The 18,381-nt window shown below is 42.5% G+C and overlaps 3 protein-coding genes and 1 pseudogene across 3 annotated transcripts; all 4 read left to right on the top strand.

Annotated features, from left to right (window-relative positions):
- Nucleotides 1-237: 237 nt before the first annotated feature.
- On the top strand, nt 238-1,354 carry LOC123471161. The gene is made up of 4 exons (XM_045172124.1): nt 238-398; nt 495-690; nt 752-901; nt 966-1,354. Exons 1-4 carry the CDS (start codon nt 307-309, stop codon nt 1,257-1,259), a joined length of 732 nt encoding a protein of 243 aa, XP_045028059.1. The 5' UTR covers nt 238-306; the 3' UTR covers nt 1,260-1,354.
- A 267-nt stretch (nt 1,355-1,621) lies between these two features.
- On the top strand, nt 1,622-3,375 carry LOC123471167. Its single transcript, XM_045172128.1, has 4 exons — nt 1,622-2,605; nt 2,672-2,833; nt 2,898-3,095; nt 3,162-3,375. The coding sequence occupies exons 1-4, from the start codon at nt 2,430-2,432 to the stop codon at nt 3,316-3,318; spliced, it is 693 nt and encodes a 230-aa protein (XP_045028063.1). The 5' UTR covers nt 1,622-2,429; the 3' UTR covers nt 3,319-3,375.
- Nucleotides 3,376-4,035: 660 nt separating this feature from the next.
- LOC123471281 lies at nt 4,036-9,875 on the top strand. The gene is made up of 7 exons (XM_045172462.1): nt 4,036-4,074; nt 4,137-7,038; nt 7,107-7,520; nt 7,629-7,778; nt 7,848-8,244; nt 8,365-9,090; nt 9,197-9,875. Exons 1-7 carry the CDS (start codon nt 4,036-4,038, stop codon nt 9,873-9,875), a joined length of 5,307 nt encoding a protein of 1,768 aa, XP_045028397.1.
- A 4,162-nt stretch (nt 9,876-14,037) lies between these two features.
- Nucleotides 14,038-15,255, top strand: LOC123469720 (annotated as a pseudogene).
- Nucleotides 15,256-18,381: the final 3,126 nt, after the last annotated feature.

The following is an 18,381-nucleotide window of genomic DNA, read 5'->3' as shown; positions in this document are numbered from 1 at the left end:
TTACCATCATCGTTATTGTGCAAAATTGGGTGTCACCGACGACACTTGGTTGGAGAATTTGCGTCATGATTATAATACGGCCAGAGTTGCCACGAGCGCGCTTGATTTTTAAGCGCGCACACGCTCACGCTTAAATTTTTAAGCGGCGCACAACTCAAAAAATGAGTTGTGCGGCGCACAGCTCAAAAAATAATGAGCGGCGCACGCTCATCTTCCCGCTTAAACTTGTCAGCGCCACCAAGCGCATTCCACAGGAAATCATTGTACTTTGACTTGTAGTTGTAGCAAACTAGTCGTGACTGAACAATGGCAGATGAAACGTTTGACCAGGAGCTTCCTGAAAACGATAGTGAAACTGAAAATGCAGCCCAAGTTGAAACTGCAAGTGGAAATGTGAGGTAAGTAAAAAGTGCAAGCCACGTTTAACATGTACTGCACAGATATTTGGAAGCTATTTGGAAATATTTCCCACTGCTAACATTTTCTGTTTGTAGTATTTCTGACAGTGACAGCAGTAAAGTACAACTTCCATCAGAGTTTTTTGAATATATGGGTGATTCGAAAGACAAAAAAGCTGGTTTGTATAAATGCCTCTTCAAAGGCTGTAAGCTAAAGACGAAAAAAGATGGGACACCAAAGTATCTCGTAGTCAAGAATGATTCAAGGTGCAATGGAAAGCGTCATTTTCTGGTAAGCAATTGGTACTAATGTTATAGGAATTGCAAATACTATATTGTTGTTGTTTCACTAGGCCCATGATCCCAACAATGAACTTGGACTAAAAGAGAAGTGGAATTTGGCTGTTGTCAAGATGACTGGTAAAAACAAAATTTCAACTGTGGATCGTGCTCCAACTAGTCTGCATATTCTCAGACAATCAGACTTTGATAAATACGTATTGGTAAAAATAATTAGCAGTTCAAAATTTTGTTCTCGATATTTAGAACTTATTTCTTTATTCTTAGCATTTCCTCATCATGGATGGAATACCTCTTCATGAAGTTGAAAATGAAGGATTCAAGTTACTTATGTCTAAAGCAGCTCCTCATTTAAAGATATATGGACGAACGTTCTACACCATTTTACTTAAAAAAGAAATAGCTAGCAGACAACAGCAACTCAAACAAGTATTACTTAATTGTAGTGATGCTGCCACTACCATAGATGCGTGGACGTGCAGTAGAAGATCGTACTTAGGCGAAACCATTCATTGGTTTGACAAGGCCAGCGTGAAACGACAGAGTGCCTGCCTTGTGTAAGGACGGGGAATGAAAATAGTTTTCCTCACTTTTAATATTGAATATTTGGAATAGTTGTGTGTGATGATGGTGAGTTTATTGTTGCACAGAGTTTTTGGCAAAGACCGAGATAACAGTTAACAAGACGAGTCCGATTTAAAGAGACTTACTGATGAAGACTGCAGAAGACTGCAAAAGAGACTGACACAAGACTGACACAAGACTGATACAAGACTGACTCAAGACTGACTGAAGACTGACTGAAGACTGACTGAAGACTGACTGACAATCGGGGAAAAGGGCAACATTTATACGAAGGAGCAAGGTCACTTAGGGTCAGGTGTCGCAAAGGGAATTAATATTTTGTGTGTAAATGTAACACCTATGTGGAGAATTCACACGTTTGAAGGCCAGGTAGAAGGGAGATTGGAGGCCGGAGCCATCGGTAGATGACCTATCGGTGGAAGAGGGGAAAAGGGTTGTAAGCGTGGGAAAGGAGAAAGGGATGTAAGGAACGCGGCTGACCGTTCCTTACACTTGCATGCCGTCGCATAAAAGGACGCCACACGCATGACGTTTTGGCAAAACTGATCGAATCAATTCATGAAGAATACCAAATAACGGATAAATTGCGTGGGTCAACGACAGACAACGGTTCCAACTTCCTGAAATGTTTTCGTGAAAAGGGTGCTTCATCTACGCTTCCGAATTATGAAGAAGAGGACAATCAAGATTACTATGACGATTCTGAGATGAAGAGATGGTTTATTTTGAAATCGGAGAGATATTGAATGACCATTCAGGAGACACACTATTGAGAAACGAAAATTTGACACTACCTGTGCACAGACGGTGTGCTTGCCACCTACTCAGTTTAGTTTCAAAAACCGATGTCCAAAAAATCCAAGACTACCTATTCGAACAATTAAGATCAACTGTTTTCGAGAAACTTCAGAAGATATGGAATAAGCAAAATTCCAGTTCTTTGAATTCTGACATTATAGTGCGGCACTTAGGTAAACTCTTCGTTGTTCGAAACGAAACGCGTTGGAATTCCGAGTACAATGCTGTAAGCTGTTTTGTTCGATTATTGAAGAAGAAAAACCGTGCATTGAAGAAGCTTTTGAAGAACTAAAGCTTGATTTCATAACACCAAATGAAGAACAATTTTTAAAAGAGTACGTTGTCGTAATGAAACCTATGTGCGATTCCTTGGATATATTACAGGCTGACAAACATGTTGGAATGGGGTATTTATTACCAACTCTTACTGTGTTGAGAAAGAAGTTGATGTCTTTTACGGATGACACTTCTATTACTCTTTGCCAGGCTTTAGTCAATAGTCTATTGGATGCGATTCATTTTCGGTAAGTTTATTGTTCTTATAATAACGATTGTTGTGTCGTATTCAGAACGTTTGTGTATTTCATTAGGTTCGACAAAATGTTCACTGACAACGAACTTCGACTAGCAACGATAACGAATCCCATGTTTAAGCTCTCGTGGCTAGAAAAAGATGAAGATATTGAACGTGCAAAAAGTTTGCTAACTTGTGAATATAATCGTCTTAAGGGCATCGCACAAGAGGCTTCTTCGTAAGTATATCTAGTATTTAAAACATAAAACCTACTAATTAATCCACTTGAAATTAATTTACAGATCAGATGAAAGCAGTGACTGTTCTTCATCTTCTCTATCTGGCCCAAGCCCAATAAAGCGACGAAAGAAGAATTTTTTTGCGTCAATCACCAAAAAACGAAGAAATAAGCGATGTGATGATGAGGTCGACAACTACCTCAATTTGTGTGACAGCTTGGATAAACTGTGTGACTATCCAATTATCCAACAAATTTATAAGTAAGTAGATAAAGTGCTGATTTTTATACACACTGTTGTAAGGATTCTTATTTTTATTTTTAAAAGACGCTATAACGTGACACTGCCCTCTTCTGCATCAGTGGAAAGACTTTTCAGCCAAGGAGGTCTGATTTACTCTGCCAGACGTATGAAAATGACTGACATACACTTCGAGATGTTACTGTTCTTAAAAGTGAACAACAAGACTTTCAAAGACTGGTGACATTGGTTAGGTTTTGATTACGCGATTGACAGACTAATATATCAGTGATCTTCTGAACTTCTCCTACTTTGCTTATAATTTTTATTCAAATTAAGAATCTTATTATTTTATCTGGAGGCTTGTTCAAGGTGTGTATAACAAGACATGCAATCAGTCCTGCTTCTTCACATTCTAGTTGGAGGCTTGACTGTTTCATTAAGTCTATATCCTTCTCCTGAATGGAATCATCATTTTTAAAAATGTAATACAAACTAGAACTCAATCTTACCTGCTAGTTTAAACTTTGTATCACACCTATCAGCTTTCTTCTTTAAAAAAAATTCTTGATTTTATCCGTTCTGATTTTCTACCAGCGTTGTGTGTGATCAGCTGGTTTAAGTAGAAAGAAAGTTGAAGTTCGAACAGTTTAAGCTCTGAAACTGCGGTTTTTAGGTGTTCACTTGATATTTCATAGAGATTTGGTTTCAGACTCTGTGTTATTCTTTCACCTAAAATCTTCCATGCAACACAGAGAGCCAATAAATGGAAGGCTAGTATGCAAAAGAATGCTTGTAGTAGTTTGACTTGGAATTGGAAGTCAGAGAATGCCAAATCAAAAATAGTAATCAATGTTTCTCAATAGTTAATTGAGGTTTGGAAAAAAAGGGTAGTAAATGAAACAAAAAGTATTCATTTTTACCACTAGGTGTCGCACTGAAATAAGCGATAAAATAAGCGATGAAATTTAAGCGCCGCACAACTCAACGACAGTTGAGCGTGTGCGCCGCACCGCTTAACTACAATTGAGCGTGTGCGGCGCACACGCTCAAAAATTTAAGCGGGCGGCAACTCTGAATACGGCTCATGAAGAATTTGCCACAGCCCGTCGCCCCGGCCATGATACCGTACAACCAGCGCCTAGAGCAACGACCCGCACGAGAGCTCAAGTTCGCCCCGGTTCTGTCGAGTCAACCCGTCAACCCGAGTTCGCCCCGCTGGATGTGCCCGTCAGCACATCTCGCCCAAGTGTGGTTGAGTCGACCCGTCAACCCGAATCTGCCTCGTGGGGTGTGCCTACCAGTACATCCCACCATTCCCGTGAGGAAGATGTCTCTCGCACCGAAGTGGTTGTCGATCCCGTTAGTGGCAGTCGTCATCAGGCCGAGGGTAGCCGCCCGTCTTCTTTGGCCAGCTCAAGGTCTTTGGTTGCCGCCAGCATTTCGTCTTCTCATCGTTCGCGGAGCTCTTCCCTTTCGGCTCTGACTAGAGAACGCCTTGCTGCCGAACTCGACCTTGAACTGGCCCGCAAGCGGCGAGAAGAAGAAAAGAATGAAAATGACCTTCTGAACGAGCTAGCCCGTAAGTTACGTGAGGAGAAGATTCGTATCGGGGCCAAACGAAAGGAACGGAAAATCGAGGAAGAAATCGCACGTCTTCGTATGAACGAGAAGTTGTCAAAGAGGTCTGTTCGTTCGCCTTCGCCGACCTCCTTGAGTTCTTTCAGTGAACCAGATGACGATATCCATATTCCGTTGCCGAAGAGTAAGCCTCGCGACAAAGTGCTGCTTCCCACCGGGCCATCCGACAAGAGCGCAGATAGCTGGATCGACGATCTGGGACAGAAACCGACGGTCTTACCCGCTGCAGCGCCCATGCCTTGGATGTTTGGAGGTTCGGCCCCGTTCACGTGTAGGACACCGTTTGATGGCGACCCTCGAGATTGGCTTCTCTTTGCCTCAAGATTTCGAGCCCTCGTCCACGACGTCATTCCGAACGATGCCCAGCGTTGGCCATTCGAGTGGGTTGGCTCTAGCGTTTTTCGCCGCATCTCCCCATTGTTAAAGGCTCCTCGTGGGTACACTGCAGTTCTTGCCTATCTTAAGAAGCACTACGGTTCGAGCGAGCAGATCGCTCGCTGTCAAATACACGATCTTGTTAGTCTTCCCTTCGTCAAGCCGGGTGATCGCCAGGCGCTTGAAAGTTTTTCTGATCAGCTGCACGGAGCTGTTGTGGTGTTGGAACAAGAGGGATTGGAGCACGATCTTAAGAGGGCTGCTAATCTTGATCAGGCAGTACAGAAGCTGCCACCTGTCTTTCGCCATCGCTGGGCCCGTTACGCACGTAAGCGTTTACCGAAAGGTGTCGACCTTAGCGACTTGGATCGGTTCATGGAAGAGGTCGTGGAAGAGGAGCGGATGGCTCGTTCGGCATTCGAGTTGGCGCCTAAGATTGATCTTCGTGAAAAGCGTGTTACGTTTCCCAAGCCAGCCGTTGAAAAGCACCCTTCAAGCAGATCTGCAATTCTGAAACCGCCACCCGTTCGGCCACCCCCTACCATCTTAGCAACCCAAGTAGCGAAAGACGTAGATGTCGAGTGTCCAGGCTGCGGCGGCGCTCATCGACTTGTTTCTTTCCCCGAATTACAGAGGAAGTCACCGAGTGAACGAGCGCTGGTGGCGAAGGAGAAAGGCGTATATTTCAACTGCCTTGGAGGAAAGCACCGCAGTGCGGATTGTCGTTCAAAACCCGCTTGTGAATCCACCGGATGCCGTGCACGTCATCATTCGCTGTTGCATGGTGCGGAGAGAGTTTTTCCTGAGAAAAGCACACCTCGTCAGTTCCCGTCTTCCGTCGGAGGCCAAGAATGTTTTCAAGGACCTCAAACACTCGCCATTGCTCCCCGCCTGACATCTGATGTTCTCTTGGCCGTGGTTCCTGTCCGACTTCGTGCGGGTTGCCGGACTCTTGACGTTTTCGCCCTGCTCGACACCGGGAGCCAAGCTACCCTTTTGCGTGAAGACGCGGCTAATGCGCTTGGTCTTACGGGCCAGCCACGCAAAATTCGTTTTGGAACCTTCCATGGGAAAGATCCGGTCGTCGAGACTCGCCTTGTGGGCTTCTCCGTTTCGTTGCTAGAGGGAGACCAAAGCTATAAGGTTTCCGATGCCTTTGTTGTGCCTCGTCTAAATGTTGGGCAACGCAAGATAAAAGATGTTCTCGCTTCGTTCGATTATCTTTGCGACCTCAACTTTCCTGCTCGAGACGCTGGTGAAGTCCAGATTTTGATCGGGATGGACGTTCAAGACGCCCATCTAAACATCGAGGTTCGTCGCCCTCCAACTGGAGTTCGGGGCCCTAATGCTGTGCTCACCCCATTTGGCTGGTGCGTTGTTGGAAGGACCCATCCATTACCGGCAGTGGAAGATCCAAGCATAAATTTTGTTAAGCTGGGAACGATCGAGCAGCTGGAAGAGTGCGTCGAAAGGTTTTGGAAAACCCAATCTCTCCCAGTTCGTGAGGCCCCCAGTACATTTATGTCGTCGTCAGACCGTGCCGCAATGGACCAACTCGAATCAACCATTCGGCACACTGGAAGGCGTTACGAAGTAGGCTTGCCTGTTCGCCCGCATTGCCCGAAGTTGCCGGACAACAAAGAGTTAGCACGTCGCAAGTTCCTCGCACTGGAGAGGAGACTTCTTTTACACAACGACCTTCGCCAAGCAGTTACGGCGCAGATGAAGGAGGTGTTTTGCAGCGGCCACGCAGTGAAAGTCACTTCTACAGCTCCCGGTTCCAAGGTGTGGTTCCTACCTTATCATCCGGTTCGACATCCAACGAAGCCCAGCAAGATTCGTATCGTTTACGACGCTGCTGCCCGGTTTAAAGGAACCGCGATCAACGACATCCTACTGAAAGGTCCGGATCTCACCACGCAGTTATTGGCCGTGCTGCTTCGGTTCCGTAAGGGAGAATTGGCGTTACTGCGGACATTGCGAAAATGTTTTATCAAGTGCTGGTTCGTGAGTCAGATTGCACAAGGTTTCGTTTTTTGTGGCGCGAGCCTGGAACCGAAGATCCTATCCAGGAATTCAAGATGACGGTGCACATTTTCGGTGCTGTCTCATCGCCAATTGTTTGCAGCTTTGCCCTTCAGCGCCTCGAAAAGGATGCGCCCGAACACCTGAAGGAAGTCGCGAGTCGTATTCGTTCCAGCTTTTATGTGGACAACCTGTTGTCGTCGTTCGACGAAGTGGATGAAGGCGTTTCCATCAGTCAGAAGCTGGTTGAACTACTCAAGCTCGGTGGTTTCGACCTCGTCCAGTTTCTGAGCTCTTCGCGTTCGTTTTTGGACCAACTTCCGTCTTCCTCTCGTCTGGTTCCCGAGCTCGATCTAGATTTCGACGATTTGCCCACCGAGCGCACGTTGGGGTATCTGTGGAGTTGTGAGCGAGACGGGTTCGTTTTTCGTTTTAAGAAGACAGAAGAGGCCTTTTCAAAACCCTCGATTCTTTCTGCAATTTCGAGCATCTATGATCCCCTTGGTCTCCTAGCACCCGTCGTTTTGGTGGCGAAAATCATCCTTCAGGACATCTGGCGACTCAAAGGTGGCTGGGATGAGATTCTGCCCGCCGATATTCTGAATCGTTGGGGGCGCTTTGTGGAACATCTGCTGATGCTCGAACTGCTGAACATTCCGAGAAGTTTCTTCACTAGTCCCCAGTCGGCGTATCGTTCTTTTTAGTTGCACGCTTTTTCGGACGCATCGAAAGACGGTTTCGGTGTTGTAATTTATCTTCGAGCTGAAACCTCTGGCGAGGTCGAAGTCTCTTTCGTAATGGCAAAAGTAAGAGTTGCTCCCATCCATCAGTTTTCGATTCCGAAGATGGAGCTTCAAGGTGCTTTGCTAGCAGTCAGGTTAGCAAACTATCTGTTGGAGGAGATGACTCTGCCCCTATCGAATGTGTTTTTCTGGGTTGATGCGATGACTGTTGTTCGGTGGATCCACGCCAGCCATCGTCGTTACAACGTGTTCGTCGCAAACAGAATAGCTGAGATCCTGGATTCAATGACCCCTTCGCAATGGAGACATGTTCCTGGTGTACTTAACCCAGCAGACGAATGCAGTCGTGGTCTCTGTCCGTCCGAACTCGATCCAAATCATCGCTGGTACCGTGGACCTGAGTTTCTAGTTTTGCCACCCGAGCAATGGCCGGCCCAGATTCCAGCTACTGAATTGATCGACCACGAAGACGAGTCTATTGGCTGTTAACTAATCGCCAATCCTAGCGGGCCAGTAGATGACGTTGTGGCACGAGCCGATAATCTACATCGCCTAATTCGCATCGCCGCTTGGATTGAAAGATTCGTTCGCAACATCCAGATCCTCGTTCATCGGAGACGTGCCAGAGAAAGGTCTATTCTGGATGGCAATCATGAAGAAGCAGCGACCGGACAAAGTGAGCAGTTGAAAACGGGCCGGCAGCAGAGTGCGGACGAGCTGAAGTCAGCCCGTCGCCTTTTAATTCGTGTTTCGCAGCGCAACTCCTTCCCTGACGATTTAAGCAGTTTGCGGAAGGCGAAGTCCGTTCGCCCGGAGTCTCGGTTGCTGAAACTGACCGTTTATCTAGATGACGCCGGAATCATTCGTGTTGGTGGCCGCCTCGAAAATGCCCCCATCAGCGCTGAAGCCCGTCATCCTGCCGTTCTGGAACCCAAGCATCCGCTCACCCGATTGCTCATACGCTGGGCGCATATTTCCGTGGCTCATGGACGAGCTGATCGCACTCTTGCGGAAGTTCGTGCTTCCTACTGGGTTTTGAAAGGTCGCAAAGCGACAAAGTCGGTCACCACGACTTGCCTGTATTGTTCCCGCATGAGAGCCAAGCCGTTTCAGCCGATGATGGCCCCGCTTCCAGCGGAGCGGGTCCAACCGTTCAGCCCTCCATTTACCCGTATTGGAGTAGACTACCTCGGTCCCTTCCCTATTTCAATTGGCCGGCGAACAGAAAATTCGTTGGTTTGCACTTTTTACCTGCCTCTCCACCCGTGCTATCCACCTCGAAATTACCCCGTCCATGGATGTGGATTCCTTTTTAATGGCTTTTACCCGTTTCGTCAGTCGTCGGGGTGCCCCGACCGATGTTTTTAGCGACAACGATACCAATCTGACAGCAGGAGAACGTGAGCTGCGTGAGACGGTTACCCGCCTTAACGACGTGAAAATCGCTGACCAACTTGCTCAGAAAGAGATTCGTTGGCACTTCTCTCCGCCTGCTGCCCCGCATTTCGGAGGTGTTTGGGAGCGTCTGGTTCGCTCGTGCAAGGAGGCCCTGCGCGCTATCCTCGGTCAGCAGACGGTGAAGGAGGAAACCTTTGCAACGGTCGTCATCGAAGTTGAGGGCCTACTCAACAATCGACCGCTGACGGATCTAGGTGCGGACCCGCAAGAATTCGAGCCGTTAACCCCGAATCATTTTTTGTTGGGGCGCCCCAATCCCCACTTGCCCGCTGACGTCATCGACCCGGAAATCAAATGTTTTCGCCGAAGATGGTTTCATGCACAGCAGATCGTGGATCAGGTGTGGAGCCGGTGGTTACGGGAATACCTGCCGACCCTCACGACCCGCAACAAATGGACCCGATCGCAAAACAACTTGGAGGTGAACGACATGGTGCTTATGGTGGATCCAAAGTCGCCGCGCGGGCACTGGCCAATTTGTCGTGTTGCCAGAGTTTTACCTGGCTCTGATGGTGTAGTACGCGTGGCCGAAATCATTACGAAGTCCGGCAGGACCTAAAACCGCCCAGTTGTGCGATTATGTCGCTTGGAAGCCTTTAGTGCTGCTTAATGTTTACCGCAGCAGGGCCGGCTGTGTTACCGAGTTGCCATGGCAACTCGGCCGGGCTTCGCGCGCGCCTTTAATTACCCCCCCCCCTTTTTTTCATCTATTGTTTCTTTAATTCGCGCATCTCGATTCCTTTGTTTTTGCGTAAGCGATCGGATGACGTGTATTAACGAGGCAGTCACGTTTTTGCAACGGTAGCGTCTGGTCGCCATTTTTTTTCACCTCATTTATTTTTATTTCGCCTGCGTCTTAAAGTTTAATACAAGTTCTTGCGCCCTGCCCGTTCGGTTTTGATCGTTGTTTCGCATCCCCTTTCGAACGATCGTTATCTTACGGTTAGTTTACAACAAGTAGCATATTTCTATGAAATCTTTTGATGGCTGTCGTTCGGTTCGTTACATTGGTGATTGTATGGAAGTGAAAATGACTAGCTTGTTGGTTACTGCAGTCAGTATGTCGTATTATGTACGTCATATTCGCAGGAGTACAGTAGAGGAGAGTGGGGGCAATTGAGACACTGGGCAATTGAAACAAAAATTTTTTCTTTCGCCGTATAAGAGGAATTTTCTTGAAAAAATTAGGGTTAATAGAATGAGGGGGTTTACAAGTTTAGAAAAATTTAAGAGTTTTTGTATTCAAAACTTTTTAAGATATCTAGAAAAAACTGTTTTTTGTTCTCCGTCTGTTAAATTTGCTTTTTCAATTTTTTTGTTTTAACCCCTAAAACGCTACGCTTTAGCAATAAAATTAGTTTCAGATGATTTTCAATTCATTTTACTACAATTTAATGTAATTTAATTTTTCCCTGCATTCTTAAATAATTTTAAATAATTAAATGTAACGATGACCCTATTGCAGGGCAATTGAAACACTATGTTTATATAGAGGCAATTCACATTGCGGTTTTGCGTGTCAATTGTTTCGATGTCCGCCATTTTCTCTGGTTGTTTATGTAATGTTTTGCGTTGTCTGTATTGGCTGAAAGTGCTTTTTCCCAATACAAAGTGGATTTTGTGAATCAGTGTTTAATTTTTTTAAATTTTTTTTTGTGTCAGTTAATTGCTACGTATCTTGGTTAGTATGTGTAGCAATTCCTGTTTCAAGATCACATTTCTTGTATTTTTAAAAAAATCTTTTCTGTAGGGCTGTCATGGGTTTTCAATATTGTTGTGCTCCGGGTTGCAAAAGATCAAGCAGGGATAAAAGTGTGCGTTTCTTTTCTATACCTTGCATTCGTAAAAATCAAGGGAAACTGGAATCGGATGTTGTGAAACGCAGAAGAGAAGTCTGGTTGAAAAGACTTCATCTTGTTGGCCAAAAAATTACGAATAACATTAGAGTTTGTAATGCACATTTTGTTCTAGGTAAGTCTCAACAAATTTATTAATAGTGAATGTGTCTATCTAATTCTTCTATTTGAAATCACACAGGAAAACCTTTTTACTACCCTGGAGAAACACACCCAGACTGGGCCCCATCCCTGAATCTTGACAAAGTGTATGTTAACGCTAAGTCAGCCATGGATAGAGAGTCAAGAAGAGTAATTTTAAATGTTCAAAGAGGTAATACAAATTATGAAGTATAATTTATTCATATGTTATGACAATTGTTATTAACTACATGCAGCATTTCAAGAAATGGTACAATGGGGCCGTGCACATACTACGTCACGCGTTTTTTTCCCTTTTTTAACCCCCTCCCCCCCCCCTTTGTCACACTCCGTAACAAATGGTTGCACCCCCTCCTTATATTACGTCACAATTGGCTTGACCCCCCCCTCACCCTAATAAAAAATATATCGTGTTCGTTTTTTCTTTATTGAGAAAAATTTCTCCAGTTAACAGAAGTGGCTGATCAACTTCAAGTCTCGGTTTCCCAGGCTTATTCCGTATAGAGGTTTTTCCATTTGGTTCGTGTAAGTAGAGGGAAAAGTCGGTGCGGCTAGTCGACTAGTGCGCACCATGGCGGGGGATAGCCGAAACTTGCTGCAGACTTTGCTTGATCCAACCTATAGACACAGTTGTGTCGTCTATAGACACAGTTGTGTCGTCTATAGACACAGTTGTGTCGTCTATAGACACAGTTGTGTCTATTATAGACACAGTTGTGTCTATTGGTTGGATCAAGCAAAGTCTGCAGCAAGTTTCGGCTATCCCCCGCCATGGTGCGCACTAGTCGACTAGCCGCACCGACTTTTCCCTCTACTTACACGAACCAAATGGAAAAACCTCTATACTCAAAACAGTTTGGATTTCAGGATTTGTTTCACAAAGTTTTGCCAACTTGATCTTTTTTGATTCTCGGGATTTCTTGGCCCTATTTTGATTATCTATTTTTCTTTTGAGCAATTGTTCTAACTCCTTCTTCTTTGTCTTTTTTTCGGTAGCCGGTGAAATAGGCCCGGACAAAATAGGACCCTACAATATAGGCCCGTCAAATAGGACCTACAAAATAGGACCCTACAAAATAGGACCACTTTAAAAAATATTTTTAAAGCGGTCCTATTTCTACAATAAAATGGGCCTATTTCTACCAAATAATTTCAAGTCTCATAAGAGCCTCGGAAAACATTTTCCAAAAATTGACCAACCAAGTCTAAGCAAGAGATGGCGGCTTGATGGAAACAGGCACTCCGTATATACTTTGCCTTTTTCAAACCGCTATTACATCTGATATCATTTTACCGTCTTGTTAATCACGCGTAATTTAGCCGAATTCAAGTTTTAATTTTTTAAACATATTAACCGTAGCCATAACTATGAAGTTCATTTGTTAAAAATTTCAATTTCCTTTCAGAACTTATAAATTTTAAAGAATAAGTAAAGAAACGTGCTCGCTCAGCAGTTTTTTCTCCCCTAGCCAGATCTCCCATGTCCTTCAACGCGTCTTCCCTCTACCGATGCCAAGGCAATGCCCAGTGCTTTGGAGATGAATTCAATCAAACAATTTCGATGAAATAATTTGTACGCTGTTTTTGATTACGTTTTTATTAACTATGAAATATATTTTAAAGCAAGAAACGAATATTTGTATAATATTTTAATACCAAAGCCTGGTTCAAAAATTCTCCATCTATCGGTAAAGGTCGCATGGTTCGATAGCGTTATGAAGATGGCGTCATCTGTTCATCATAGCGGTTTGAAAAAGGCAAAGTATATACAGAGTGCCTTTTTCCATCAAGCCGCCATCTCTTGCTTAGACTTGGTTGGTCAATTTTTGGAAAATGTTTTCCGAGGCTCTTATGAGACTTGAAATTATTTGGTAGAAATAGGCCCATTTTATTGTAGAAATAGGACCGCTTTAAAAATATTTTTTAAAGTGGTCCTATTTTGTAGGGTCCTATTTTGTAGGTCCTATTTGACGGGCCTATATTGTAGGGTCCTATTTTGTCCGGGCCTATTTCACCGCCATTCGGAGTTGATTATTGAAATTTGAGTTTTTATTTGCTCTTGAGCTGGTTTGGGCTGTATAACTGAAGGAATTGCATTTTGTACTGCTTTGGTCGAAGTTGCAGCCTCAGGAATATCTTCACCGGCAATTTCGTGCTCAAGAAACTGATCTGAATCTGGCATGAACTCCAGAGCAATTGGTTCGACCGTTAATGTGGTGTTCAATTGCGAATCATTTAACACATTTTGGACATTATTTTTCGTGCTTGTCAAGGCATTTTGCTTCGACCATAAATTCAATAACCTTCCTTTTTTCTTTAAAGAAACCGAATTCCATTTTTTAAAAAGGGAATCGACTTTCAGTTCCAACTCACTCTCATTTTTTATCTCTTTCCAAATTAAAACAACCTCCTTCTGACAATCTTGTCTTTTTTTTCTGAATATGCCCTTGTATACGCTTCAAACAGGGAAGCAAATAATTTGTTTTTGTCCATTTTATGGGATCAATAAAAATTTCGTTCAGATTCTAACTACTGATTGTAAAAGCAACGTGTCTGGACTATTTTTTTTTTGAAAAATTAATTGGCCACCAGAGGGCAGTGGCGATTGTCAAGTAACGTCATTTTTTCAAGGACCCCCCTCCCCCCATGTCACACCACGTCTCTCTTTCATTACTCCCCTCCCCCCCTCTTCGGGTGACGTAGTATGTGCACGGCCCCCAAGAGCCCGAACAAGTGCCAATTGAAAATGTGCACCTTAATGAGGAATTGGTTAATATTTCATTAACTGAAGGTCATCAAGAACTTTTCCCTCAACTGTGTACTGAAGCTGAATCTCAACATTCTGTGTTGTTATCTGAAACGAAGGAAAAAGACTCTTTTGAAATGGATAAATTGAAAATTGAACTCGCCACAGTAAAAGAAGAACTAGAATTTTACAAAATGAAGACCAACTAATTGACTAACGAGTTACAAAAGTTGAATAGTGAATTCCAGTCCTCCATTGAAAAATCCAAATAGTCTGACTTCTTTGAAAGATGTCAGGGTAGTGATTACTGGATGAAAACTTACACCAGCCTGAATACTTGCACGCTGTTTGAAAGCCTATTCCGTGCTCTTGAGCCAGCAGTTGCCAATTCCATTCATGCTCAAGCTCTATCTTATCGTGAACAGTTATTTCTTACTTTGTTGAAGCTCACTCATGATATGACAGAAGATGACTTGGCCTTCCGGTTTAAAATTTCACAAAGCACCGTATCAAGATATTTTCAGAAATGGATAAATATTATAGACCAACGACTTAGCCGGCGCATGATACATTGGCCAAGCAGAGACACTTTGTTATTGACGACGCCTATATGCTTTCGCACGAACTTCAGAAATGCAGTATGTGTTGTTGATTGTTTTGAAGTCCAAACACAGATTCCACACATACCATCACAGTAATGTGCAACGTATTCCTCTTACAAAAGTCGCAATACTATAAAATATTTCATTGGAGCCACACCTCAAGGAAGCATATCCTTCATTTCTTCCGGATATGTTGGACGGACTAGTGACAAGCACATCGTACAAGATAGTGAATTTTTGAGCAAACTTATTCCCGGAGATGAAGTTCTCGCTGACAAAGGATTCCGTATTGCGGAAGACGTTGGATTGTGTGGTGCAAAGTTAACAACTCCAGCTTTCGTTAAAAAAAAATCACAGTTAACGTATCGAGAAACGGAACATTCAAGGAAAGTGGCTAATGTTCGCATTCATATTGAGAGAATAATTGGATGTTTACGCATGCGATTTAGAATGTTGGTGGGTCCAGTTAACATTTCATATTTGCGTTGCCACGTTAATAACGTTAGTTTCTATGATCAAATAGTCAGTGTTTGTTGTGTGTTGGCTAACATGAATCCAAGCGTTGTACCGTCTGGTTAAAAATAAATTAATTCGTCTTCGAGATTTATTTGTATTTCATTGTGAATACAAATTTGACACATAACGGTAACTTTGACTGAATTTCTTGATTATTTCTGGGTTTACTTTAAAAACATCATAAACTTAGAACACATTTAATTTTTTTAACATTTCGTTTTCTGCTTTAGGTGTAAAGCTCACAATTCATTGCTTTTTTGCTGCTAATGCGGTTTTTTTTTAGTACTGTGTCATCCATGACAGCCCTACAGAAAAGATTTTTTTTTAAATACAAGAAATGTGATCTGGAAACAGAAATTGCTACACATACTAACCAAGATACGTAGCAATTAACTGACACAAAAAAAAAATGTAAAAATTAAACACTGATTCACAAAATCCACTTTGTATTGGGAAAAAGCACTTTCAGCCAATACAGACAACGCAAAACATTACATAAACAACCAGAGAAAATGGCGGACATCGAAACAATTGACACGCGAAACCGCGATGTGCATTGCCTCTATTCCCTGTCTGCGAGTGGTTGCATTTTTTTGCAAGTATTTGACGTAATTCATTTAAACAAATGTAAATCATCATATTAACACAACTATAATACTTGTATTCGCTGTTTGGGATTTATTTAAAAAAGCATGTTGCTTAATGGTTTTTTTTTAATTTAATTATTTAAATATTTTAAACTAAATTACGATATAATTTAAACATATTTTAAAAATCTGTAAATCGCATTGTACCTAATGGTAAAATTTGATCACACTAGCAGTTGTGGCTGCTGAGATGTGATTTTCATTTTATGTGGGTATGAAGAAGCTTCCTTATGGGAAAACCCACGTTGCAATTGCGTCGACACACCGTTTCAATTGCCCTGCTACCATGGCAATTGAAACACTCGAAGCGACCTCAGTTTTTTACAATTTACTACTATTAAAATTAATCTTTTCTCATAAAAAAAATATCGTTTAGTAGCTGAGATAATAGGCTACAATTCTATATAATTTTTATATTAAATTTTTCATTTTTTTTTCAAGAAATACAAAAAACCAAAAAGTGTATCAATTGGCAATTGCCCCCACTCTCCCCTACACATGTTTCATAGTGCAAGGGATTCGGGTTTTTTTTTTTTCTCTTTTTCTGTTGTTATTACGCCCCACAAAGAATTTCAGATTCTAGTGCGAAAGATCTAAATTCCAGTTTTTTCTTAAGCTGAAATAAGACGCTGAATGTCGTGTGGATAATGTGATATTGATATAGAGGCGAAAGAATGATGTACATGTGATGCTATTATAGGGAAGTGATAAAGGATTTTTCATCGTTTCAAGTTTTGGAAAAGTAAACTGTTGTGTTTACTTGAGTTAAATTTAATGAAATGTAACGATAGTTAGCAATATGGTACGATGTCTTTGGTAGAGGAAATCTTTGAAATAAAATATACACTGGAAAACTTTTTGGTGAAAGAGAACATCAGAAACAATATAATAATCATGAGGGTCAAAGAATTACAACTACAACACAAATCATCCTGCATGATACCTAACAATGATTTGGTTAAAGTATTTCCTATCCAATTTTCTGTCGGATGTCTTTGATCGATAATTTGTAGGATAATACAGCTATGGCTGGAATAATTGTAAAAATTTTGACTACATGAAAAGTTGACGGAAGCTTTTCAGCGCAAACCATTTCATCAGTTACCAGTCGTGTTAAAAATGGTGTCAACTTCGCGCACCAATTGACGTTGGGGGTTTATTGCACCCATACAGAGGCATTTTATACCTCAACAACCGCCTTACCATCTTTATTTTTTAATTCCCCTCGTCTTATCTATCAATGTTTATTTCATTCCTTAGACGTCTTCGTGAAAGTCACGCCCAGTAACGCCCAATCATAAAGCAACAATCCTAAAAAATAACCGGAACAGCCAATTTGGATTACATGGTGATTGGCCTACCGACTAGTTGAACGAAAACTTAATTTTTGGAAGAAATAAAAATAAATAAATAATGAAGAATTGCCGGCTGTGCTTGTTTGGCATACTTTTTAGCTCCACCTATCTAGCTCGAACTTGACCGACCACCGTCCGTTACGTCTTTCCATGTCACCATGAAGTGGTCAAGCGCCCGGCAATGGGAACGAAAGAACATCGAACATCCCATATCTTATACAGTAGTTTATCCCTTTTCTCCAGTCTTTCGTTAACTTATAGCAAAGTTCAATTTTTTCGCTGGACCAACCACAGCGTGCACTCCTCAGTTATTATGTGCTTGATCTACTCATTTATACTGTGTTATTATGGGGAGGAATCGCGTTTGTGTTGTACAGATGCCAGGCCCACAAATGTTTAATAAAAAGAACAACGGCCAATAATTCGAAAAGTAAACAGTGAACATCATTTGAATTGCTATTTCCTAACGAAAAACTACTGCGTGTCTCGCGTCAGTAGCTTCCGGTATTACGCTGGTGATGGGTAACCTAATTGGGTAGACCAAGAGCACAGCAATGACAGCTCAGTTTTGAAAGTATTTATCATTTTTTTCTCTAGTTTTCAGCTGTGCGACTTAGAACTCCCACATTGGTTACATGTGTCATTATTTGTCAAGGTTTAGTATAACGGAATAATTTTCCAACATTTTTGTGATCAAATACGATCGTCATTGCCTGATCATTGCAATTGTATCATGATTTTTAACGTAAAAATTTGCACGTGAGTTCTCTGAGAAATGGCTCCATTCGGATACATGCTTGATTAGGCAAACATCGGAGCGCCGAGGACGTTAAAATGACGTGCAACGCCCACGGCATTGGCATTGTATATTTGAACATGGATGATGAATTGAAGTGGATGAATCCACTTATCCTTCCCGTTTGTAATTGAATATCAAAGCGGAGCCGCAGTTTTTTCAGTTTGCATTTCCACCGCTAATGGCTATTTCCTAGTTTGAACCTGAAATTTCTATTTGAAGGAAATGCTCAAATATGCGGACTATAGATGTTAAAGATTTAGCTTGCCAGTTTGGATTTTAGTTATTGAGAAAATCGAAAAAAAGGTTGCGCTAAGCACTTGACTGACATGCTAGTGTAAAGCATCCTCCCTCTCGAGTGAATGACTTTACGGATTAAGACAAATATGTTAACGCGGAACTCGGA

This window comes from Daphnia magna, linkage group LG1 (genome assembly GCF_020631705.1).
Source record: "Daphnia magna isolate NIES linkage group LG1, ASM2063170v1.1, whole genome shotgun sequence".
NCBI lineage: Eukaryota > Metazoa > Arthropoda > Branchiopoda > Diplostraca > Daphniidae > Daphnia > Daphnia magna.
This window is presented reverse-complemented; position numbering and strand designations above follow the sequence as displayed.

Excerpts from the sequence above, each read along its gene's own strand:
- LOC123471161 (XM_045172124.1), top strand. The coding sequence starts at position 307 with ATGGCAGATGAAACGTTTGACCAGGAGCTTCCTGAAAACGATAGTGAA. Across the intron at positions 399-494 it reads ACTGCAAGTGGAAATGTGAG|TATTTCTGACAGTGACAGCA; the intron begins GTAAGTAAAAAG and ends TTCTGTTTGTAG. Across the intron at positions 902-965 it reads ACTTTGATAAATACGTATTG|CATTTCCTCATCATGGATGG; the intron begins GTAAAAATAATT and ends CTTTATTCTTAG.
- LOC123471167 (XM_045172128.1), top strand. The coding sequence starts at position 2,430 with ATGAAACCTATGTGCGATTCCTTGGATATATTACAGGCTGACAAACAT. Across the intron at positions 2,606-2,671 it reads TTGGATGCGATTCATTTTCG|GTTCGACAAAATGTTCACTG; the intron begins GTAAGTTTATTG and ends GTATTTCATTAG. Across the intron at positions 2,834-2,897 it reads ATCGCACAAGAGGCTTCTTC|ATCAGATGAAAGCAGTGACT; the intron begins GTAAGTATATCT and ends ATTAATTTACAG.
- LOC123471281 (XM_045172462.1), top strand. The coding sequence starts at position 4,036 with ATGAAATTTAAGCGCCGCACAACTCAACGACAGTTGAGC. Across the intron at positions 7,521-7,628 it reads GTTGGGGTATCTGTGGAGTT|CACCCGTCGTTTTGGTGGCG; the intron begins GTGAGCGAGACG and ends TTGGTCTCCTAG. Across the intron at positions 9,091-9,196 it reads GGCCGGCGAACAGAAAATTC|TCGTCGGGGTGCCCCGACCG; the intron begins GTTGGTTTGCAC and ends CCGTTTCGTCAG.